At 39.2% G+C, this 25,142-nt stretch overlaps 3 protein-coding genes across 3 annotated transcripts in view; 1 reads left to right on the top strand and 2 right to left on the bottom strand.

The window, feature by feature from the left end:
* The window catches only part of dyrk1b (dual-specificity tyrosine-(Y)-phosphorylation regulated kinase 1B), a 51,736-nt gene extending 44,559 nt beyond the window's left edge, over positions 1-7,177 (bottom strand). The window contains exon 1 of the mRNA XM_088306744.1: positions 6,462-7,177. The gene's annotated coding sequence lies outside the window, so the exon portion shown is untranslated. The remainder of the gene's footprint in view (positions 1-6,461) is intronic.
* Positions 7,178-7,590: 413 nt separating this feature from the next.
* Positions 7,591-14,274, bottom strand: fbl (fibrillarin rRNA 2'-O-methyltransferase). Its single transcript, XM_088307887.1, has 9 exons — positions 14,128-14,274; positions 12,645-12,818; positions 12,227-12,358; positions 11,152-11,246; positions 10,892-11,062; positions 10,038-10,170; positions 9,650-9,762; positions 9,149-9,294; positions 7,591-8,141 (listed from the first exon to the last, which is right to left on the bottom strand). Exons 1-9 carry the CDS (start codon positions 14,135-14,137, stop codon positions 8,117-8,119), a joined length of 999 nt encoding a protein of 332 aa, XP_088164013.1. The 5' UTR covers positions 14,138-14,274; the 3' UTR covers positions 7,591-8,116.
* A 1,146-nt stretch (positions 14,275-15,420) lies between these two features.
* sacm1lb (SAC1 like phosphatidylinositide phosphatase b) lies at positions 15,421-25,023 on the top strand. Its single transcript, XM_088307556.1, has 20 exons — positions 15,421-15,549; positions 15,933-16,030; positions 16,188-16,262; positions 16,341-16,468; positions 16,694-16,843; positions 17,391-17,450; positions 17,544-17,577; positions 17,879-17,980; positions 18,225-18,310; positions 18,765-18,851; positions 18,936-19,004; positions 19,215-19,294; positions 19,370-19,468; positions 20,668-20,806; positions 21,127-21,196; positions 21,334-21,406; positions 21,691-21,784; positions 23,510-23,602; positions 23,685-23,742; positions 23,827-25,023. Exons 1-20 carry the CDS (start codon positions 15,521-15,523, stop codon positions 23,961-23,963), a joined length of 1,761 nt encoding a protein of 586 aa, XP_088163682.1. The 5' UTR covers positions 15,421-15,520; the 3' UTR covers positions 23,964-25,023.
* The last annotated feature ends 119 nt before the right edge of the window (positions 25,024-25,142 follow it).

Genomic DNA, 25,142 nt, shown 5'->3' with positions numbered 1-25,142 from the left:
ACCAAATCAACTTCCTGCAAGTGGTGGTCAAGGTTTGAGTAAGAGTCTGACCTTGGTCTGCTATAGTCTGCATATAAGTACATTGATTTGACAACCGGCTATGTAGATTGCAGAACAACATTAGAAATATTGTCGCCAGCTAACGCGATGAAGCTACAGTGTTATTATTTTCCAACCATGCTCAAAATCACAGCTAAACCGATTGGACTAGTTATTCTAAAGCACAGGGTTAAAATAAAAAACAATGATCACGATTATTTTGATTAAGATTAAAATTACAATTATTTATATGATTATTCATTGATTTCAAAGTACTAAAGCATCATAAGCCTCATGTCATTACATGTATTTGATTCACTATTCTTTTTGTCAATTGCAAAATCATTATAAATAGCTTGTGAAATTCAAGCCTCTTGCGTTTTCATTCTGCTACATTCACACTTTTGATGCATTGCATCTTTGCACAGATATTACCCATATCTCTTTATCATATTTATTTATTTATCTCATGTCAATTCCACAATTCTAGTTTTGGGAATTACTGGGCTAACCTGGAATTTCAGGGATTATATTTTACGCCATGCCATATGGGATGGTATGATAAAAATGTAATTAAAGCTTTGTATCCTTGCATTTTGAGGAAATGAAAAATTCCTTAATATAAATAAATATATAAATAATGAAGCGAGGGACTGCTAATGTGAAGTGAACATTTTTGACGAGCAAACTCATTTGAACATGTTTGAATATGTTCGAACGAGTACTAACTATTACTTATCGCATGTAATCTAAAGACTCACCCCACCCCTCCCTGCCCTCACAAACACACACAGCGTACAGGTGCAGGACAAACACTGGAACAGGAATTGTATTGGAACAGAGTGGTGTCTTGTGAATTGTGTTTTTAAACTTAAATAAATTGCTGAGGGGGCTGAACTGGGGCTAAACAGATTTCTTACGGGGCTATGGTACCCCCTTGCCTCTGTGTAGCGTCGTGCAAGGTGGGTGGGCTGGAGTCTATGTCAGCTGACTTGGTGGTACACCCTGGACTTGTCACAGGCCAATGGCGAGGCACCTACAAATAAACAATCATTCACATCGAAAGACAATGAAGAGTCTTAAGTTATTGTCATCAGTTAACCTAAAACGCAAGTTTTTGGAATGTTGGTGGAAACCACAATACCCAAGGATAACTGGCAAGCATGGGAAGAACATGCAAACTCCACACAGGAAGGTAGAGATTGGAAGCTTGAAAGCGCAAAACTATGAGGCACACTTACACTCCACACATCACAACGGTAATATGCTGCCACCCATACAACTAAAATAAATCAGAGGGTCCAACTGGTTGTAAATACTGTCTAGGCTCACAAAACCACAGCAGCACAAGATTAGTTTCACAATGTCACAGGTGAATGACAACTGTGTAATGTGGACAATAATGCCAAAATGTTTTAATCATTTCTATTTAAAAAAAAAAAAACAGTCAAGAAATGTGTCATCACCCGCATTTGAAATTGGCTAATTTAGTGACCTGGCAGCATTTTTTTGTGTTTTTCTGACATGAAACAATATCACATTGAAGGAGTCAGTGTCAACTGACACCTGGTCCCAGAAATTCAGTACATTTATATGTAAAAATTACGGTTTCTGAAACATTTGGAGTTACTGTTTCCAGACATGAGCAGAGAGTTACTCCCTTATACATGATAATTATCAATTGGGATATCTCCGTTTAAACTGCGATGCATGGATATCATTGCAAATAGACGCCATTTCCGCTTCTTACCTTCTATCATCATAAAACACATAATATTCTTGTCTTTTAACACAATGATAAATCAGTTTCCTTCTCACTCCAAAAGAGTGGTTCTGTGCTGCGTCTGAGTTTCGCCATGTTTGTTTACCTTTACTTGTTTATGGGAAATTAACAATAAAATGTTGTGCCTCAGATGCCAAATCCATGTACGTTGTAGTTCCTGAACTCAAAAGAGCAAGATTCCTTTATGGATAAAATATGGGCAAAACACAAATCACTCTTCCTTTCAATGTGGCTATTCCATTTATATTTATATTTATATTAGAAAAGGAATAATTCAGGAGCTTTACTTGGGTCACAGAATGGAATATATCAAAACCATATGGAAAGCGCTTTGTTACAGCTCCAGCTGTTGTGAAATGCGCCATATAAATAAAGTTATATCGTATTGCATTGTAAAACGTTGCCCATACACGTAAACATCTTTCCTGAAACGATGACGTAGTTGACCCAGTTCTCGCGTGACCGTGCGCGAACACTGCCAACATTAACAACAACAATGGTGGAATACCGTATTATTCTTGCTGCAGAAATCCCTCAACAGAGAGGGCTTTTCCAGTAAAATCCCAACACAAATTTATCTTTTCTTCCTCGCTTCACATTCACCAACATTGTTAAAAGTTTGTTTACATTGGATGATGGTACAGTTTCTTCTTCTCTGCATCTGGTGACTTTCTGTGGTAGCGTTACAGTGCCACAAAGGCCTAGAATATATTTATGACAGCGTTCCAGCATTTTCGAGTGGACACATATTTCTTAAATCTGTTTTCAAATCAATCTGGCTCGCTTTCCGTGGATATGGCTTATTATTAAAAAGTTACTAGGTATCACACTCTTTATTTTGCAACAGCGTTTTTTTGACTCTGAGATAAAACATGTCCCCATAATAGAGACTATAACAATACTGACTTTTTCTGAAGCTTTCGTTTTATTATATGAATTAAATTGCGTCTAATTAGAATGTGACAATGTGTGAGTTTGACTTTTAAATTGCCAGTCAACGTTTTGAACATAAAGTATGTAAAAGAATACACTCCCCTCCTCTGCTGTAGTTTGTTGGTATCACTCTAAATGTAATGTTTGATGAATATTCGCACTAGTGATGTCAAAGCAGTTTCGCACAAGAAAAACTGAGGAAGTCCACTTTTCTAGTTGTAAATCAAGCCATTCAAGCTGAAGCAGGTACGGTCAACCTGCCAAGGACAGCTGAGATAAACCAAGCAAGTACAGTTTAGTGGAAAAGGGCCTCACTTACCAATGAGTTTAAGACCAGTGGGTGAGCGACTATACACATACAAATGGAGCGCATTCTCCTTTTAAACATAAAGGTTAACAGTACAAAGGATTGTCACCATTTGTCAGTGGTTAGATAAAAGCATTGCCTTCGGGATGATGAGAATAATCTAACTATCAACCTAACAAGAAGCTAAATACGGAAACGACTAATAGACGACCATTTTTTTCACAACAGTTTGGTTCAACAAAATCAAAGGTTTAACTTTTGCTATCATAATTTGCAATCGGAGGTGAATCATTTTTAATACAACTGACATCAATATACTATACACAAACTGTTAAATTTGTGCTGTGTGATATAGACACATTTTTATTTTGTGTTAGAGGATCTTTTGATTATCCAAGCAATAAGATATAGCCTTTTTCCTGAAAATAACATATGCACCCTACTAACAGTGTATAAGACCTACAGTAGTCAAGTAACATTCAAGTATGCATACCAGCAAAAATGATAACGTTTTTTTTTATTTTACCTAACCATTAAAGTGATAACCAAGTACGTAACTCATTCAGAAGATGAGTTTACCGAATACAATTTTGAGAAAGAGAGTGAGAGACAGAGGGAGCGACAGAGGGAGAGAGATGGAGAGAGACAGAGACAGAGAGACAGAGACAGAGAGAGAGACAGAGAGAGAGAGAGAGAGAGAGAGAGAGAGAGAGAGAGAGAGAGAGAGACTTGTCTGTTGCCAGGCGAGAAACTTGTTCAGCGGGAGACCCACAAATAGAGTCCCATTAAGGACAGGTGGAGGGGCTCCATGAAACATCCCACTTGCCCAATTTACCACCACAAGAAGACAGATTGACAGATTTGCAGTGAGTCAAATGAATTGAAATGAAGTCATGCAAGATTAGAAGCTGACCACACTTGAAAACGAATCACGTGACAAAGAAGTAGACAGGGTGGATTGGTTATGTGGTTTGCTTCATCTTGAGATTTCTACAAGTGGGACTAGGTATTCATAAGAAATTATACACTCTACTTTATTTTATGTAGATGTAACCGGTCAGTCTTACCTGTACCAGTATGGCCATAAATTAAACACTCACATCCATGCATGGCTCCAGGGAATTTTCTCTCCTGGAGCCAAGAAAGTAACTATATATATAAATATATTTTAGAATATCACGTAAATGCTTTTCTTATAAAATTTTCTGATGGGGCCGTATATGTTTTCATCACACAGGAACTCGGACTACTAGCGGCTTTTGTGTCTATGAATAATGGGAAGTGTATTCCAACTAGCCTAATGCGAGCTATTTTTGGCCGCACGTTTCCTTTGTTACAAGGTGGGACAATATCATTGCGGTCTCTGGGTCCGAGAGGCTAACATAGTTAAATTTCCATTTACTTTTACATTCATGTTCATGTTCTCATTCTCATCTAGATCTAATGTCGAGCAGACATCTAATATGGGATATGTAGTCCTACTCAACTGATGCTGCGGTCACAACTCACCGGTTAGATACAACTGAACTTTTCTGGTAGTATATTTCCAATGTTACAATGTGGGACTGGAGCGGCACAAGGTAAACGACACAGCCAGCTCCCAATAGCTACCAGGATTGAGCAAAAAAAGTTTGAATGGTTTATTGACTTGATTACAGCTGTTGAACTGTCGACCAAGACAGCATTTAGCATTTGTCAACAACCACCAGATTGACTGACAAACTTTTTTTTCCAGCAGTCGGAGGAACCCTCCTCAGTTCAAAACAACCCTGTGAGGTTGCATGGCAAACAAAAGCAAGCGAGAAATCACAATTTCTGTCATTCCCAATTTTTTTTTTCAGAAACTATTGGTTCTGAAAAAAAATTTAATTGGCAAAAATCGGGACTATACAACTACAAAATGACTATGTTTTTTGTTTTGTACAATGGTTAATTTATTGTTTCACTTGTGTGAGGCACACTTGTGGCACATATCATCTCCACCGGTATTCATTATTAGAGTTCAGATTTGGGTGATTTATTTTTCTTAAATTCTAAAATTAACAGTGGTTGTTTTTTTGGATGTATGACAATTAAATCATAGAGGGTTAAAAAAAGGACACTATATACGTTTGAATTCCCCATAAAAAGCACATCTTTGGATGTGATAGGCACAGATCAAATCCCTATGCAAAGAAATGTGGAAAATTAATAAACCTGTGGCTGTTCATCTTCCTGACAAGCATTAGTGCCGTTTAGCAAGGTATCAAAACCGCTGAACTCAGCTCAGTCACTCTTGACATCACTCCCATCTGTAGTGTCTTTTTTTTTGTGCAGTGTAATGCGTGCAACTTGTAAATACATTGTGTAGATCAGAGTCAAAAGTGATAAACATGAGTGCAATGAAACAAAACAGCAGAAACTCAGAGGCAGGGCAAGGCTGATAAAAGTAGAAATTGGGTTAGCTGAGAATACCCAAATGAATATGATTTACAGCATCTTGCACAGTGCAAAAAACTATTCTAAGAATCCTCAGTGAGCATCAGGAATGGCTAATATAAGCAGCCTTCCAACAAGTACATGAAGTAACCATCTCCCGGTTCTACTCCAGGGCAGGGTAGGGGCTGGAGCTGATGCGGTTGCTAGGCTAGCAACTAGCAATAGCTGCCATAGCAGATGAAATGCTGCGGATCTACAGAGGACAGCCGGGGAGCCGTGTGGCTCATACGTGACACATCAAGAAGCGCAATAACACCAAATCAAAAACGTATGACATATTTTAAGCACATGACCACCCACATTCACCATCATAGGCAGATAAAATTAACAATTCCATATCTCTTCCTTGGATTTGTTCTGCCGGCAACCTCTTCCACGCCTGGTGTCGTGCGTTACAACTTGAGGCAGGTCGCAGTATCAGTATTACTGAAACTTGTCTGGACATACACACACGCACGGTTTAATTGGACTATTTACGACCATAAGCACGCGCACCAGTAGGTTAGCTATTAGAAAGTCTTACAAATAACGGCATGGAGGCGGCGGCGTTAAAAAGCTAATCTTGGAGGACACCGCATGACGTGAAATCTGGGTGACAGTCATTCATCATATTACGCGTCTCTGGTTCCGTCCTTGCATGAGACTGTCAAATCCGAGTGGTTAACGAGTTATATTGTCCGAAGCTATCCGCTGTGTCACATCCAGCCCATTTCCTACTGAACGTGACCCTTCTGATGAGCAGTGGCAGAGATGACAAGAGGCCGGCTGGCAAGGACCACTAACGTGATGCTACCGATAACTGATAAGACCCTCATTGATCGTCAAGCCTGGTGCAAATATTCAAACGCGATTAAGAAACACTCAGCCAATGATTCGTGCAGGTGTATGATCAAGAGAAAACGAAGACTGGTAACTGCTTACCTCAGGCGGTGTGTCGAACCAAGTTCCGCGTAGCAGCCATGTTCGGAACCCCACTCTCCCTCCGTCCACAAGAGCAGAGTCCCCCCTCCCCAGTCAACAGTCTTCCGCCAAAAAAAAATCCCAATACGCGGTATAATTCACTAAAAAAAAATCCCGATGATACAGATTTTCGGCAAAATCTTATTCTTCGGAGATCGAACGCTGCGTTGTCAAAAGGGGGCTGTTAACCGGCGCAACTCATTTAGCCGTGCCTTAGGGGAGGTGGGAAGCCCACCGCCTCAACCACGGACACCTCGAACCCCTATCTTGTCAGTCTGTCCATGTAATCTTCTTGGCCGGTTTCGCAGTAAAAGCATACGATTAAATCCTTTCGCGATAATAGCAAGAACCACTTGGTTCATCAACTCCGTTAGCTTATTTGAGTTACGTGAAAGGCTAACATTGGATAGCTATTAGCTGACACGCTAGCTAATAAAACACTGACATTGGAATTAAAGTGGAAGACAGCCTTCACACTCCGGACTGCTTAGCCTTTGGGGGCTAGTCAATGAGCTCGTTAATTATAAAAGCAAATATTGAGAAAAACTTCCCTTAAATTTTAATAGGCACGGCTAACGCTAGCTGTGGGCTGGACAGCCCCTCCGTGATGTTAATATCAGTCGAAGGAGAGGGGCTGCATTGGGGGCGCACTCCCGATGCCAAGCAAGCACGGTCCCGCGCGTTCCAGAGAAAATTCCCACAAAATGGCTGCCAAAACAAATCCACGGCAGACAGAATTTCTTGGAATCCTGCAACTTTCTATAATAACGGGTGTTACGTAAATGTAACCAATGTACAAAACCGTTCGTAAGTGTGATGGTTAATTCTAGTGTTTAGGGGGGGGGGAGTTTGAAAGCGATTTGATGCCTGTTCGGTTCATGTTGCAAATTGCAATTTAAAACCAATCAACACGTCCTCGGTGTCGGAGGTCATGTAGTCCCAAAATAGTGACGTTATGTACTTCGATTTTGTTGTCGCAGCTCTGCAGAGGTGACGACAGGGGACACGATTTTGACGGACGTCTTTTGAACCTCCACTGACTGAGCTACGAAAACAACCTGTTCTGGGAAACTCACTCGCAACACTCCACTACATGAAAACACGTTTTATTTACAATAAGAATGGGATAATGTGCTTTCATCAGAAATTGACAAACGAAACTCAACAGTTATGCAAGATCTGTTTCAACCCCCCCCCCCCTCCATTGATACTTTCCAAGTTACAACAATGTTTAGTTACCTTGTGAGTCCACACAAGCGCAGTTCTGACTGCACCACCCTAACTGGTAATTTAAGGCTTCACAAATCGCCATCTACATAGTTGATGGTCAGTTATAACTTACTATTATAAACTTGTCTACTGTGTAGTACCAAACATGTATGTTTTGTAGGATCAGAAGTAAGGACTCAAAAGAAAAATGAATACAATAAAAAGTATATTCATAATAGTTACAAGAGTTACTTAAAAAAATAAAGGACAAATGTGTTGTGGCACAAGTCTTGACAGAAAGCCAAGAGGTTGTGCAGCGATGAGATTAAAAAGTCAACACCAGAACCGACAAAGTGTAAATGAAAAGATTGAATATGGTACAGCTGCCCCTGGGCTCCGTCAACATCTCATTTCTTCTGTTTTGGTGGAGGTCTGAGGAAGGAGAGAAAATTGCAATGTTAAAAACTGGAGAGTTTAAAGCCTATTTTGAGAGCCCGCTCCAAATCGCCATTCTGCTCTGATAGTAATAAACTGGCACAAATACATGACAACCGTTTTAGTGGTCATATAAACCTGAAAACAATTGCGTGGTATTGACGTGAGTACCAAGATTTTATTTTTAAGACCCTATTTGAGTGATAGTCATTTTCAAGTCAAGATATTCTCAAGTAACTAATTATCACTCGCCATAGATGGCACTTCCAGCGAGCTATGGGCATTAATATAATTATTAATGACTATTATAAAAGTAACAACACAGATTTTGCTATACATGCATCCATTTTCTGAAGCACTTAAACTCACCAGGGTCGGCGCGTGCAACAGGTTTTGTTGCCTGTGTGGCCAATATTGGACATCATAAACAAGTGATGAAAAGTTCATTTTGCGCTGCGGCTAGCTTTAAGTACAATTGCATTGAAGCATGGAGAATCTGAGCAGGTAGGCAAGTTTTAGTGATTGCAAGTTTAAGTGATTAAGGTCCAAGGCGACCCTACGCTACGGATCTCATTCAAGTTGAATATTATATTATATTATATTATATATGTATACAATATCTGTGCCCACACATATATTTGCTTATTTATTTTTTTACCATAAACTTCACCGCCGACATCGCTAGCTCCTTTACACAAGTAGTTGTTTTGATCATGTGGGCTCTGCAGACACTGCTGGATACAATACTATTCTCGAATTGACTGCTTGTCTGAGTGCTAATATTGGAGATTTTGGATGTACCATTTTTTTTTTTGAGCTGATATCGGACCGGGACACCCCGAATATTTTCACCGGCAAATTTGATGAAACCATTCAGCTTAAAGGTTGGTCCACCAGATGGTGCTGTTAAACCCACTCTGGAAAAATAAACAAGTCTGCCGTAATGTTGACTGTCCTTCCATCTGCAAAGTATTTCAGAGAGGAGAAGAATGCTGGTCATGTACCTATAGATGCCCACTACCACAGCATGGTCTCTTTCATAAGGCTCCAATGTGAGCTGTTCCTGTGGTTTCATATTCTCTGAAGTCATCTTCTTTACTTCTGAGGCAAACACAGCCTCTGGTGCAGCTGTCGAGTCTATACAGTTAGCCTGTGTAGATAAAGTTGAAAGGCGTCCAAGTATTAGACTGGTTTTATGTTATATTGTGTTTGATAATTTAAAACCTTCGAAAGCAGTTTGAGTCCCCCCCAGACCTTGGCATCTCAACATTCATCTTTAGAAATTATCTCAAATACTACTACAAAACAGTTCCAAGTGTGTCAGTGTCATCCAAGATTAATCAGTAACCAATAAATCAGGTAGCTTTCAATATAGTTGGAAAATTCCAGCTAACTTAACTTTCAATGAATATACCAAACTTCTATAGGGATGCTTTCCATTTTTCTCGTGACAAACAACTAACGTCAATGTTGATAAGTATAACTGAAGAAGGACATCTGTGTACCTTAATGGAGATGACAAAGTGTCCTCCATTCTTCAGAAAGTTGTGAGCATTCAAAGCAACAATCCTAGTCTGGTCTGGCTGGGCAACATCGGCGAAAATTACATCCACCATGCCTAAACGAGACAAGCATATTTTATGCCCCCACCTATATCATTGTGCAAAATGTTAGAATCCACATATAACAGCAATGTACACTTTTCTTATTATCTAAGGTCTAACAAAACCGCCCGCTACAATCTTAAAGGAAAATAATAATTTGACTATATATATATATATATATATATAATATATATATATAAAAAATACATATAATATATATATATATATATAAAATCACAACTCGCATGTATAAACTAATTTGAGAAGTTCTATAGAAGAGTTGACTTACCAACCAACATTCTGTACTTGTGTGGGTGACGAGCGTCTTCAATGATTGGTATGATGTTGGTGCGTTTCTTTGCCACATTGAGAAGATCACGACCTGATCTGTGAGAAAACTCTACAGCATACACCAGCCCTTCCTGCAACAAAATTATATCAAATATGTATATGGTGTAGTATTTCTTTTCTAACGTGAGGTCATTACATCTGCATGAAGTGATATGGAAGGCGATTCTTCTGGGCGTAGATTTTAGTTTGTGTGATTTTTTGCCCATTCATGAGAAAAACCATGAGTCCAGACTCCTTGATAGAGTTTGAAACAGTGGGCCGCAGTCATTCGGGAACATTCGGAATGATCAAATTTAAGACAAAAATACACAAACTCTCTTGCCCTCTTTATGATTCAAGGATAAGTAAAGCCAGCTGCAAACGATGGCGCTCAAATTCCAGTGATGAGATGTCTCTTCATGTCAATATTATATGGTTTTGTTTTACAGCAAAAGGCATGAACTCACAAGATTTTTTAGAGTTGATTATCCTATCTAATATTCTATCTAGTTATCGGCTTAATGTTACTTTAAACCACAGGTGTCAAAATCTGGTCCACGAGGACCGCCATCTATGTTTTAGATGTTTCTCTCCTCCAACACATCTGATTCAAATGATGAGGTTTGTTATCAAGCTCCTGTAGAGCTTGCTGATGAGCTGATAATTTGAATCAAGTATGTTGGAGGACTTGGCTGATTTTACCCCCCTACAATGGTTAGAACATTCCATTTATCATTTTATGTTTTTCACATGGATATGTCACAGGAGTTAAACTTAGGTGTGCGTGAGCTGCGACAATGTGATAGTACTCACCGGCCCAACAATGTCAGAGACGTGAGACACTGTCGTACCAGAGGCCGCCCCAAGGTACATGACTTTTGCTCCAGGTTTTATATGGATCTGGTCAACTCCTCCCAAGATGGCGGCTGCTAACTTGGAACGGAAAGGATTCCAGGCTCTGTATTCAATCTTTGTCTCTCCCTCCTAATGAGGAGTAAAAACAAATGATGCACAAGTAGCAACACAGATTAGGCTGCTGCAATAACAATGGCAACAATACTCTACACACGTACCTCCACACTCATCCTCTTTTCTCCATACACAGATTCTCCAACCACCATGTTCTTGGTCACCAGCGCATCCTCCTTCCCCCTGCAGATGAACACTCCTAAGGAGACAAACAAGATGTTAACATTGATCAGCTAAAAAGTATGGACTAGAGCTAGTCATGGGTCAAAGCATGGCCTCCAGTATATGGATACATTTGGGAAAGGTGCTACTGCAATTTCAACGCATACAATACGTCAAGTTATAATACGATACAAGATCTTATAGCAAGAGTATCCTCATATTTGGCAAATAAGTGCAGTCTTAAACAGGATAATGCCTGAAGGACAGGCATTTACGAGCTAGAAGTACACAAGGGGGTGAAGATTCAAAGTAATTTTCAATAACTTGAAACCAACTGTTATTGAGACAGGACTTTGGCTGCTTCCTGTAGCCGTAACAGCAGAGATAGCAAAAAAACGTGAAATTTCACCAAATAGTTGGCCATGCACTCCAATTCGTCAATAGTGAACTGCTAACGGGGAGATTACTGAATAATGCCCCCCCACCCGTCCTAGTTTGCAACTTGAAAACGAAGACATTGTGATGTTAAAAACCTATCTGCGCTAGTTACGGAAAAGCTTGCTAATATGGCGTTTTGTGCGCTTCCCAAAACACCCTAAGAGGCAAAGGAACTATGTTGATGCAAAGGGTTACAAGAGAGTCGTCGCAATCAAATTGGCAAGAAATTTATTTTTCATGATCATACAAGACATGTTTGTAATGATTTTAAACCACTGTGAGATCACTTTTACAATTGAAACTATTACAGTAAAAACATTTTTAGGAGATGCCAATTACTCACATTACAGACAGCACGACTTTGTTTTTATCCCCCTTAAATAGTGGGAATTACTGTACATTGATTTTATACTGGGATCTATGACGTTTTTAACTTATAGAAAAATAAAAAAACAAAAATCAGTCTTAAGCCATGTTGATGACTGTACTTACTAAATTTTAAAGGCTGTTGGACAAATTAACATAGAAATTCAGCCATTTATAACTAGAATGAAAAAAATAAGAAAGAGGGGAAACAACCTTCATGTCTATGTGGCTCCACCAAGACTTTCCTTCCTGCGCCAAAGCCTCCTCGTCCTCCCCTTCCTCTTGGGGTACCTCTGCCCCCTCCACGGCCCCTGAATCCTCCACCCTCTGGAGACCTGAATCCACCTTGGGAAAACAAAGTCACATCTCACATCAAGTTTTAGTTGTGAAATCATCTATTGCACAGAAGCCTACACAAATTTGTTCGGCAGTGAAACAATTGCAGTTCAATTCTAATGTTCTACTGAATGCTTTAAAAAAGATTGAGAAAGGGTTGCTTTATGTCAAAGTGTAATGGAACAATGAGAATGTTCAACTCTTCCAGATTCAAAAATGTAATTGATTGGGGAGAACAGGCATAAAAACTGACCATTTCTCTATATGTTGTAATCCCAATTTCCTCTAGTCTTACCTCTTCCTCTGAATCCTCCACGGTCACCAAACCCTCCTCGTCCTCCACGGTCACCAAACCCTCCTCGTCCTCCACGGTCACCAAACCCTCCTCGTCCTCCACGGTCACCAAACCCTCCCCGTCCTCCACGGTCACCAAATCCTCCTCTACCACGACCTCCTCTAGGACTGAACCCTGTCCAAGGAGCACAGGCAGTTGAATATCAGCAGAAAATAGTCCGCATTTGGATTGTCTTTCAAAAGTGCAATAGTCAACATTCACGCATCATCATATAAACAGAGTTGACTTAACTGTATATACACAAAAAAATTGCATCTGCTAAAATAAAAGTCCATAAATGATTAAGAAAATACGTAAGATTTTGTAAAAATGTGTTCTTAACTTATGAGAAATGCGTATTTACCAATGCTTAATATTCATTTCATATATATATTCCGAGAACAAAACTCAAGAGACACAGAATGTTACACCTCATTCAAATCTTTAGGCTAATTTCATTTGGGTCAATTTTGTCCAATATTTACATTTGTTCAATAAACGTTCTAATTTTGTTTTGCAAAACGTTTTGGGGTCAAGAACATGGTAGCAAGTAGTAATCAAAATATGATGTGTATAACAGAAACTACAACAAAGACATTAAACTCAGGATTTGTTGGTGACTTATTTGTACAGAATTGAGTGCGACAAGTGATCGTGGAAATGTGGAGTTTGTATGGAGATGGTCCCCCTTTACTAATGTTTCTTATAATAAAAAAAAGGTTGTCATGCAGGCAACCGGTAACCAAGCAGACGTGTCTGTATTTAGAGGATCAGTGTTAATCAACACAGCCTTATCAACGACTTGATCCCAAGATCTCACTTTTAGAGGAATTAAAGCAAACCAACATGAACACATAAAATGCCGATTCAATCTCACAAGACAGTCAAAAACAAAACGTTAAGATATTAAAAACAAAAAGCACTTTAACATCGAGTGTGTGTCTTCTGTAACAAATAACTTAGAATGCTGTTAAATTGTAATGACACTTAAGCATTTGAATCGATCGACGATGATAATACATATAAAATTATACATATTAGTGTTACTGATGACCTTTGATAGTTTAACGAGTAGTAAGTGATTTAATAAAACAAACCATCCAGCACACTTGACATTTTGCTTAACGGATTCGGCTGTTCAATGTTGATAAGAAGTGCAACACGTGAGTTGGGGCATCATGGCGGATCTGCTCAGTTATTTATCTAGTGACAACCAATTCATTTAGAATTACTAAAAGTACAGCGCATCGTGGCTGACGAAGAAGAACATTTACAGATACGTTGAAATTGTTTAATGTAAAGCTTGTTGTATCGTAGAGTAAGCTTGACGAAGAAGCAGGGCCACGTGTAAAGTCGCGCACAAGGATAGAAATTGCGCGCTTTAGTAAGTTAATCAGTTAAGCACTAGACAAAAACCTCCAAAACAAAATGTTATTTTCTTTACCTGGTCTCATGATACGCAATGTTTTTACAGAGCTGAGTCGACGACGAAATGTTCTTTCTTCTTCCACAGTACGTTACAGATGATGATCAATCCCCAACCACATGGGCAACTACCGGATGAGCAGCACAACTTCTTCCGTCGCTCAAATTCTTCTTCTGTTTTTTTTCCTCCCAGAGATGTTTGACTGGCTTTTAAATCGTTACTGCCCCCTATTGGCCACAATGTAGTTATAGTTTGGAGGGGGAAAAGTGACGTAAACAAGTATTGACCCTCTTCTCAAATATTTATATTTTGCAAACTTTTCATTCTTAAATGTTTATGTTTATTGAACTAATGTAAATATTGGACAAAATTAACCCAAATGAAATTAAAATACAGTTTCACTGCATTAACTTAACTAAGATAACGAAAATCTCAAAGCTACCTGGACTTGTGTGGATAAAGTACTGACTTCCTAAACCTAATAACGTATTGGGCCACCCTAAAATTAAGCGATTTTTGTAATTGGAAATTAGTCTTTCACATCTCTTGGGGATATTTTTGTACACTCCTCCTTGTAGAATTGCTTTAATTCAGCAACACTAGATGGTTTGCAAGGATGAACGACATTTTTAAGGCCATGACACAGCATTTCAATCGTATTCAAGAGTGAATTGACCATAGGCCATTCCTAAACCTTCTTCTTTTTTAAAGCCGTTCACAAGTTGACATATGTCCTGCAGCAGACCTCAAGTGTGCTTCATCCTGAGGTCTCACTGAACGAGCAATCATGCTCATCCCTCAGGCTTTTCTGGTAAAGGGCAGAATTTGTGGGTCACACCAAGTCAGCCAAATCTTGAAGGAGAACGTAGTCGCAAACCATCACGTTACCACCACCATATTTGGTATAATCTTTTCATTTTCGGATATGCTATATTTACACCAGATGTAACAAAATACAAACACGCCTTCCCAAAAAATTCCCTTTTGTCTTGTCAGTCCATAGAATATTCTCCCCAAAACACTTGCGATTTATTCAGTTAGATTTATTTATTTTATTGTATTCTTTAGCTAAAGTAAGTCTTTATGTTGTTGGTCAGCAGTAATTTTTGCCTTGGAACATGCATCGCTATGTCATTTTGCCCAGTCACTAATTGTCGAGGTTTAACTAGGGGATAAAACTTTTGACTGATTGACAAGATGGCAATGCATGCAAACCACATTAATAACAGGGGCACTCGCTTTTAAAAACGCGATCATGGATAAAAATCGGCAAGAAACTGGTGCGAATGAGCCATCAGAGTTGATCATTAAATGCGTTTGGCGCATGCGCAGTAACGATGAGCCCCCAATGTTGATGGCGGAAGTTGTCGTTATTGGCTGACACGTCACGGGCGAGGGCACTGAATGAAAGATGGCGAGCACCTATGAGAGTTTTAACTTGTAAGTGTTGGGAACGTTCTGCCAGCACCACATTGCTTTTTGTAGTGTTAGACAATTATGCATCTGTTTGTGTGTAGCGGGTTGAATCTAACCACATATAGCCGTGTACAGTTTTAAAGCGCATGTCACGGGTTCCGCGATGAAAACACGTTTGACATTCGACAAAGTTTTATTTATCGGTGTTATGTTTTGTTGGCTTTGGTAACTGATTTAAGATACATTGAAATGTTTTGTCGAATGGCGCCATCTGTTTTTAGCTAATAAATACGCTTTAGCCTCAGACGTTGCCCTTCCTTAATGCTCTAATTTGTTTCTGTTCATTTGCTTTATTTTTGCGAGAATGGAGCTCGAGTTGTTAATAGCTCTTTTTCTGTCCGTTACAGGCGCACTACAGCTGATAAATTTTACATCGAGGCTTGTGACGATGGCTGTGTGGACGTGTTGTCCATCGATAGGGTGTCAACTGAGATGACGCTCACAGGTAGGACATTCATTCTGTTAACATTTTAAACCAGCCATTTGCTAGATCACTATTCATGATTAAATGAAGCTTCACTAATGAAATGGCATTAAGATATTAACGTTTGGATTTTTGCACACTTACTACTGCCCTTCGATCTCCCCTCAATCGTCCACAGTTAAGAGGGACATTCCCGCATCTGCTGAGACTAGGCCAATATGTGGACTCATGGGGACAATACGCTTGGTGGCAGGTAGGATGTTAAGTTGTAAACTGTCCATTCACTGGTTTTAGACAATCCTGATATCCTCATCATTCATGATTGTGTTAGGTATGTACCTGATTGTCATCACTAAGAAGAAGAAGGTGGGAGACCTACTGGGCCATGCTGTGTGGAAGGCTCTGGACTTTGACATCATCTCCTATAAGAAGACGATACTACACCTAACGGAAAACCAGGTGCAATGGCCGTCTTTGATTGCAATTATTGTAATTTAAATCCGATTTTTTTTTTGTTCAGCATTTTATGATTTCCGTTGTTTCTTATCAATCATAAATAGATGGAAAATAATGCATGCATTGCTGTTGACATGGTTATTAAAGATTTTGCAGCAAGCCTAACATGGTAAAAAAAAAAAAAGCATCTGTTGTGTTCTGTGGTGCTCACTAGTCATGCTTTTACAGATGTTTGACAACAAGACCTTCTTGTCCATGATCAACAATGTACTGCACACAGATAGCTTCTACTTTGCAACAGACTACGACCTGACCCACACTCTGCAACGGCTGGCCAACACCAGTCCTGAATTTCAGGAGATGAGCCTTCTTGAGAGGGTGTGTGAGGCAATTAATTTTCTGCATGTTGTCTAGTCATTCTGTGGATTTATGAGATTCCACTGACCTTTTTAAAGAATTTATGAGCAAGTTCACGTTTGAATTTATGCGCACATCCAGTGGGTCATCTGCTTGAGTTTTGGTTCTCTCTGCATCACAAATCTAAAAACCACCAGTTTCCACCAAACAGTACAGTCTGCTTTCATGCATTTTTTGTATGTTTAAAATGTTAGAAGTGTTTAAGGCTCCACACATAGCCAGTCTGTTGTGCACTATTTTTTAACATTAATTGGTGTAGAAACCACTGCGATTTCTACATGAAGGGTGGACCGAGACGCACACCTTTATTTTGATTGGTCTGGTCGACAGACCCCCATTTGACAGCAGGAATCGGAAGAACACAAAATTCAGATGGTTTCAAACAATACTTGTATTGTAAATGGTAAATTCTCAAAGGTAGATCCTCGTGTCAGTAAGGAATAGCTATGTTAAACAATTTGAAGAAACAGGTGTGTAACAGAACGTCTTATTTTAATTTTAATTACAGGCAGATCAGCGTTTTGTCTGGAATGGCCACTTGTTGAGGGAATTCATTGCACTGCCTGAGGTAAGACTATTTGTTTTGACTTGCTCTTATAGGATATAAACGTAAGATTTATGTCATTCATCTTGCATAGATATTTTTCTTTCTTTTTTACAGTTACACAAGTTTGTGTACCCTGTTGTCCATGGATGTATCCTTTTATTATTGTTGTATAACAGAAACTGTTTATTGCTCCCCTTAGACACTGATGAGCGCCTGGCAATTTGCCCCCATATGAACCAGTAACGAGCTTATTTCATTTGTTTGGTGCACTGTCAATATGATTGTGAGATTGCGAATGGACAACTTGTCCAGACTGCTTATCACTCCAAGGTGTACCCTTCCTTTCACCCCAAGTCACTTAGGCAGCAGGTAGGAGGAGATCTGTCATCCTTGGCCTGGAGCTTTGATTCATGACTTTTAGTTATGCTTTCTTAACACACTTTGACCAGTCATCATAATGAAGTCAAGCTGCATCAACGGGAAATTTTTTGACTGGTGTATCATCTCCAGAAGGAGCTGTTTTAGAGCTGGTGTCCGATACTATGTTAGAGGTAACAATACTCTTCCTACCCACAGTGTACTGTATGCCAGTGTCATCACATTCATCTGTCATGTTTTGGTGTATTAATGTTGCCATAAAGAAGACGACCCTTAGAAAGTTGGCCACTTTCACGTCCAATAATCACAACTCATCTGTCGTTTTACTTCTGTGATGTCCTAACATCGCTTTAACTCAAGTTCTTTTTTCAAGTGAGCTTCATGGGACCACAATGTTTGTAACTTTTCTGTTGCCAGGCATTGATTCAGAGGGCCATGCCGCTAATTACGTGGAGACCGAGCAGATAGTGCAGTACAACAGTGCTAAGGCTTCCTTTGTTCAGGTGAGGTGCTGAATCCTGTTGGAGAGACTTTGTGATGCTTCATCAAGTGCACTATTTGAAGAAGACTCAACTTTGTCATTTATGTACATGTGCATGAATTATGACCATTGCATTTGAACCATCACAGTCTTGGTCACAGCAAACACACACTGTTAGATTCACTCACACTGGAGCAGGGAGCTACTTAAGCGCCCGGGGAGCAGTTCGGCGTGTCTGTGTGTTGCTCAAGGACGTATGTTCAGAGGATTTTGCGGGTGGTTTTGGTCTTGAATCGTGGTCTCCAGCTACTTTTGTAGATGTCTCTTGCTTGATAAAAGAAGTACAAAAGTCAAGGATATGGTAAATACACCCCCAAAATAATGTTCACATTTGTTTCATGTACTGTGCACAGTTATATGGATGGTGGGATAAATGTAGGAATATTTATTCATTCTTTGTGTTACCTCATTTTCAGACAAGAGGTTCAATACCCTTCTACTGGTCTCAAAGGCCCAACCTCAAGTACAAGCCAAGACCACAGATCAGCAAAACAGTCAACCACGTAAACTACCAATTTGCATTACTATACACTCAACCTGATAGTTTACTTATTTGGTTTGTCTTTTTCCATTTTTTATTGTTTTAGTTGGATGGATTCCAGAGACACTTTGACTCACAGATCCTTCTTTATGGGAAGCAAGTCATTTTGAATCTGGTAAGATGGTAAAATTCAATAATAATCTTGGTGATAAAGTTGATGGTATTTTATGTTTGACTTACATACTCGCTTAAAACTTACTTAAATTCACCTAAATTAGAATACAAAAAAACAAATTCAGATACAAAGTCATGGTCAAACAAAAGTAATTTATGATTTTTGACTCTTTAAATGAGGCTACTTATGTTTTTACCCCTTTTTTTCCAGATCAACCAGAAAGGCTCAGAAAATCCACTGGAGAAGACGTTTGAAAAGATGGTGGTCAGCTTAGGAAACGGCACCATCAAGTACAGCCATTTTGTAGTCACCCATTATACGCATTCATCTTCACATATGGCTCAACAATGCTTGCTTTTCTTCAGGTACATCGCATTTGACTTCCACAAAGAGTGCAGTCGGATGAGATGGCATCGTCTGCACATCTTGTTGGACATGGTTGCTGAAACCCAAGAGGAATTTGGGTCAGTTTGTTTCTGCTTTTATTTTTCGGCAAAAGTGTTATAACAACTTGACATCGGGAAATTGTTTGAGCTCATCAACTAAGGTGCTCAATCCAGTCCACATATACTTTTACAAAAAATAAATGAAGATTTAATAAGACCAAAACAAATATATACTTAACCTGATGGACAGTGGTAACTAATGTCATTCATTCTGAAATTGAATACCTACCCCATGTTCCAAAACGCCTGGCACAGTGGCACGTTTACCATGGTGTTCTTGCACCTCTCCTTTTAATAACGCTCAAACATTTGAGTACTGAGGACATGAATTGTTGACTGACTGCACCCAACTGGTTGGATCGTGCCGTTTGCTGACTACAATTCAGCAACATTTGATGTGTCTTCCTCTGTGTCTTTAATTGAAATGTTACGGAAAATTTACTTTATATTTGCACATAAATATTTCAAACACTAGTCCAATTTTGAAGTGGGAAATTAAACAACCAAGAAAATCTTGAGTTATGTGCCTATTTTGGAAAATGTATCTGTGTGAGCCATTCTACATTTCTTCCCCAGTACTTATTAACATATTAACCTATACAAACATAGTTTCACAACCAGTGAGATGATCAGATAGGTAAGCCTAAGACTGTGAACTAATTCTTGACTAAGTTGTAGACATGAAGCTAGTGTGTGTTTGTTGATGTTATGCACCACCCTGCTACATTTCTTCACATGCAATACGGCAACTTGTTAATGAAATGCCACCTCTGCGAATGATTAAATGGAAGTGCATCTCTTTTGAAAACTGTAAGAGAGCTTCTCCTTGTACCGGTTGTTGATTGGGTTTATCAATGGACTGAGAGTCATGACGCTCCTTAAAGGCAGCATGAACGAACACAGATCTTGGGCAGATGTCAATCACGACACCACGCCTGCGATACCAAATTAAGTCTAAAGGCAAAAAAAAAAAAAAAAACAAGAACCAAGACAAGGAAAAAAAATACCTGTGATCAAATGTTTTTTTTAACATAGTTAGCAAATAACTTGTTTGTAAGAATTAAAATATGGGGCAGGGACAAACTTTGTCTTTTTTTTATTACCGGTATCATTATTATTATTATTATTGTTTTCAAACCATCAAAACCTATAGCCTGGATTTAATGCCATAGTGAATTGGCCTCATATTTAAATAACGTTGTGGTTTTGGAGCACAGGTACTTCCTAGTGGATTCCGATGGAAAGGTGATGTTAAACCAAGAGGGGACGTTTCGGAGCAACTGCATGGACTGTCTGGACCGAACAAATGTCATCCAGAGCCTGCTGGCCAGACGCTCACTACAAGCACAGCTGCAGGTAGGACAGTCACGCGGCAATCACTCGTTATAGTTTTCAAAACAACTGAACTGGGGATGCTTCTTTCAGCAGTGTATGTGAATGACATACATGATAGATATGTTACTGTAATGTACTATACTCATGTTGCTGCTCTCAAATACTGTGTTGATGGTTTTCCTTTGAAATCTGTCTGGATACTAATGGAGGGAACAGTTATTCTCCAATAGATGGCAGTATTACACAAAACTGTATAAAAATGATGAAGTTTTTTTTTTATACAATGAATGCCATTGAACAAATAAGTCCTGTAGTTTATCTCTTCGCTGTGTCAACCTCAGAAAATGGGGGTCCTCCACGTGAACCAGCGCATTGAGGATCAAGCAGACTTTGAAAAGATGTACAAAAATGGTGAGGTGTCTATCGCAAAATGCTTTTTGTTGTTGTTCACTTTGTGTCCTATTGCAGAGGTATTCACTCTCTTCAACTCCTAATGGTAATAATTTGCTCTTGCTTTTGACCTCCTTTCCCTGCTTGTTTACCTGCAGCTTGGGCTGACAATGCCGATGCATGTGCTAAACAATATGCAGGCACTGGAGCATTGAAGACCGACTTCACCAGGTCAGATAATAAAAACAGCCATCCAAAAACTTCACTGCTGTGGTTCACAGATGTAAAAATATCAAACATTAAGTGTAATCACAATAGGATGATGCGAATAGAAAGTTTATCCATTTGTCAAATTGAATTTTATTTATTCCCTGTTGAGCACGAATATTCATATGTATTTTTCTTTTACGTTGCGCGTGTTGAGGTGTGAATTAATAGCATCATACCATAACCAAATTGCTTCTGATGAAACCTCTGGAGACATTTAAGTCATGATTGGGTTTTTATCTCTTCAGGACGGGCAAAAGAACTCAGTGGGGGCTGCTGATGGACGGCTGGAACTCTATGATCCGATATTACAAAAATAATTTCTCTGATGGATTTCGACAGGTACAGTATGTCCAAATTATCCAGCAAGTGTAAACGTTGTCATTTACACAGTATTTGTTTTACATTGGGGCCACACAGTAGCAATGACTGTGTAAATAACCATCTTAGCCAGATTATTGAATTAAAATTGAAGTGAAAATCAGATAGAGGCGGATTGAATTAGGCAGCTTCTGTTTCAAATTTAGTTTGGAATCAATAAACCCCTTCAACCTAACATACTTTAGTAAAGGAAAAAGCTACAAATGTATCCCATAGTAGACTCGTCGATACAAAATCAGCTCAGACTCCTTAGAACACATCGATTGTAATGTTGTGAATCAGGTTTCACAATACAGTTTTCATTCCTTAACAAGAGCTAGTAAGCTAGTGCTCTGTACGGAATGTTATGCTTGCAAGCAAAAACAGTAGCGATGGGCTAGTTTCAACATGAAATAGCTTTTCAATAGTTGAGCTACTTTTGTGATCACATTGTGATAGCCAAGTAACATTCACGGATGAATCATTTTTCTAGGCCATCGTAAACACGTGCTGCACAGTGTAAATGAGCTATTGAGTGCTCGTAGTCCATTTATAGGTTAAGATGTTGGCACTGTGCGAAAAAAAAACTCCCGTGAACTTCCAAAGCATCCATGAAAAAGTCACACAGGTATTTCCCAAAGCTAACATATCAATTGCAAGCTAAGGTAGAACTTCTGTGCACTATTTGCAGTGGCGGACCTAGCTTCAATTGGCGTGTGTGAGACATCCATTGGCTCTGAAATATTGTTTGTGCAGATTATTTTTGCGACAAAATTAAATTGTTGTATTCTATTTAAATAAGTCATTTTTGTTGTTTACATACTTGAAAATACTGTAAGAATGTCATTTAAATAATTAGGTTCTTTATGATTAACATCTCCATCAACTAATATCAAGCACACACCTAACCCTTTCCCCTTGATGACAAAAGTACACTTTTTGCAGAAGCATGCTGAAATATTTTAGAAAAATTAATATTGTGGGGCATCTGTGTGTCCTTATAGAAATTGTACATATGCTCCCACCTTTATTTGGTCTTAATCATAAGCACTTTAAACGGTGGCAGGTTTGTGCTAACCCCCATTTAACATGAGTTTGACTGTGATTGCTTAATTCTAAATCGTCACATGGCCACATTGTGTTATTTCAGATGAGCTGTACAGATTATAGTTTAATTAATAGTCTAAACAAAGTTTTAATTATTAACTTGGTCTCATTTCGACATACACATAGCAGTTTATCGAACCAAGACAATATGCTTTTTATGAATAGATTAAAAATAATATAGACGTTGAGGTTAACATGTTGGCTTGGCAAGCATTCCAGTTTCTCATGTGACCCCTTTGCAAAATTAATTACCCACCCCTGAGTTACATGTATATTGAATCCGACTTGTGCCAGAATTTCCAACTCTTGTGTCAATGTGGTGACCAAAGTACAGGAGTAATCCTCATAAACCTGTGATTTAGAGGCTTGATAAAGCTCTAAACCCAAAGCCGAACTTTGAAGTCACAACACTCACCCGTTGCTATTGTGGTCATTTCAGAGTTTATTCCAGGTTACACTTTTAACGTCATGCACACGCAAACACGTGAAGCGCCGCGATATTGCTTTCAAAGTTTGTGATGGAATGCGTCACTGATCTAAGCCACGACAGGTCACATGAAAATATACTGTACATTTTTATTTATTTACATTTTAACACAGGACTCCATAGACCTGTTCCTTGGTAACTTTGCTGTGGATGAAGCTGATTTGGCCACTCCACTGCGTGACCCCAAAGACTGGAAATTTCTGACGGTAAGACTGCGACAACTTAACGTATAGTTAAAATTTTTATTTCTTTGTTTTAATACATCGTGTTTTTGTTTTTTTTCCTCAGTTGCCCATCATCATGGTGGTAGCATTCTCCATGTGTATCATCTGCCTGCTAATGGCCGGTAAGAAAATCATCATGGAAGTGCGAAAAACAATTGAGTACATGTAGAAACTCACTTGGTAGTAATCCTGGTGTTGCTCCGCAGGTGACACATGGACAGAGACTCTTGCTTATGTCCTGTTCTGGGGAACGGCCAGTGTTGTTACATGCGGCCTCATCCTCTTCAACGGACGAGACTTTGTCGATGCTCCAAAGTTGGTCCAGAAAGAAAAGCTGGACTGAATGTGTGCGTGTGGAAAGCAGCTCCGCCCGAATGATCTCACCACCACATCCTCTGCCCATTCATCGCTTTACCCCCAGCAACATCATCATCAGGCCTGGAGCCTTTACTAGTAGAGAGGGGAAAGTAGAGGGTGGTGGGGAGTCTGTAGGGCCGCCTCACTTACAACAAGGAGCGCAAAACTGAGACTGCGTGCATGGACCTGCTGCTATCCACACAGCTGCAACACATAGACAGGACAGTCTGGCTCAGGCTGCCTTTTACACTGAACTTCTGGAGTTAGCGCTTATCCAATGTCACTGTTCTTGTTTTTACAGGACAACTGTGGGACCTACACAAAATTTCACTTTTGTCCCAGTCATTGGGTTGAAAGTCAGAAAAGCTGTACATTATTTACTATATGTTGAGTTTGCCTTTTCATATATTATTATTTCAACAAATGCCAACACACACTGACCAGCCGCTACATTTTGGCCAACATTGATATCCAATAACAAATCAAAGGTTCTGCCTTGAGTGAGTTTTTAGTTTGGATTGGCACTGTCCGAGTGTAATAGTTGTTTGTGGTGGTGTCGAGCTGTACCGCACCGTACTGATTACTAATCCCAATAATTACGCTTAAGTTAAACAGCAACAGACAAGCTTCGAATTATGAATCAGTTCTACTCACAACATTGTTAAATAACTACTTCTCAAAAGTGGCAATCAAAACTTAAGTATTTTTACCTATGGCAGAATAGTCGATGTATGTTACTGTATTGTGCGAGTTGTCATAACATCAGCCTTCGATGTCTTTCCTTTGGCCCTTCTTAAGCACTGCCCGCTTCACAAGTGTGGCTTTCAGGACCAGACACTCATGGCTGAGGCTCAGAGCAATGTTGCATTTAATAACCATCATACAGTAGCCTACTTGAATAGTTAATCCACATATCTAATTGGTCTTTCTCTTTCATATGAATGCTATTTTGGTGAGTTTATCAGGTGTAATCAGTCAGTGATCATTCTAACATATAAAGTGTCACAATCAGGTTGAATGTACTATAAACAAACATATTTAGAACTTCTCCTTTCCCATTAGAAGACTCTTCTGTTACTCATAAATTGAAGCACATCATCATTTTACAATTAACATTAGTCTGTTGTGATAAATACAGAGGTTCAAACAGTGTCACGCTCATAAA

The sequence above is a fragment of the Idiotropiscis lumnitzeri genome, chromosome 10, assembly GCF_059441095.1.
Source record: "Idiotropiscis lumnitzeri isolate Australia: NSW breed Sydney's pygmy pipehorse chromosome 10, RoL_Ilum_1.0, whole genome shotgun sequence".
NCBI lineage: Eukaryota > Metazoa > Chordata > Actinopteri > Syngnathiformes > Syngnathidae > Idiotropiscis > Idiotropiscis lumnitzeri.
This window is presented reverse-complemented; position numbering and strand designations above follow the sequence as displayed.

Coding starts and splice junctions, on each gene's coding strand:
- fbl (XM_088307887.1), bottom strand. Junction 11,063..11,151: donor AAAAGAGGATGAGTGTGGAG/GTACGTGTGTAG, acceptor ACTCCTCATTAG/GAGGGAGAGACAAAGATTGA. Junction 8,142..9,148: donor GTGGTAGTGGGCATCTATAG/GTACATGACCAG, acceptor CTCCTTCCTCAG/ACCTCCACCAAAACAGAAGA.
- sacm1lb (XM_088307556.1), top strand. CDS start 15,521: ATGGCGAGCACCTATGAGAGTTTTAACTT. Junction 18,311..18,764: donor CTAAGGCTTCCTTTGTTCAG/GTGAGGTGCTGA, acceptor CCTCATTTTCAG/ACAAGAGGTTCAATACCCTT. Junction 23,743..23,826: donor CATCTGCCTGCTAATGGCCG/GTAAGAAAATCA, acceptor GTTGCTCCGCAG/GTGACACATGGACAGAGACT.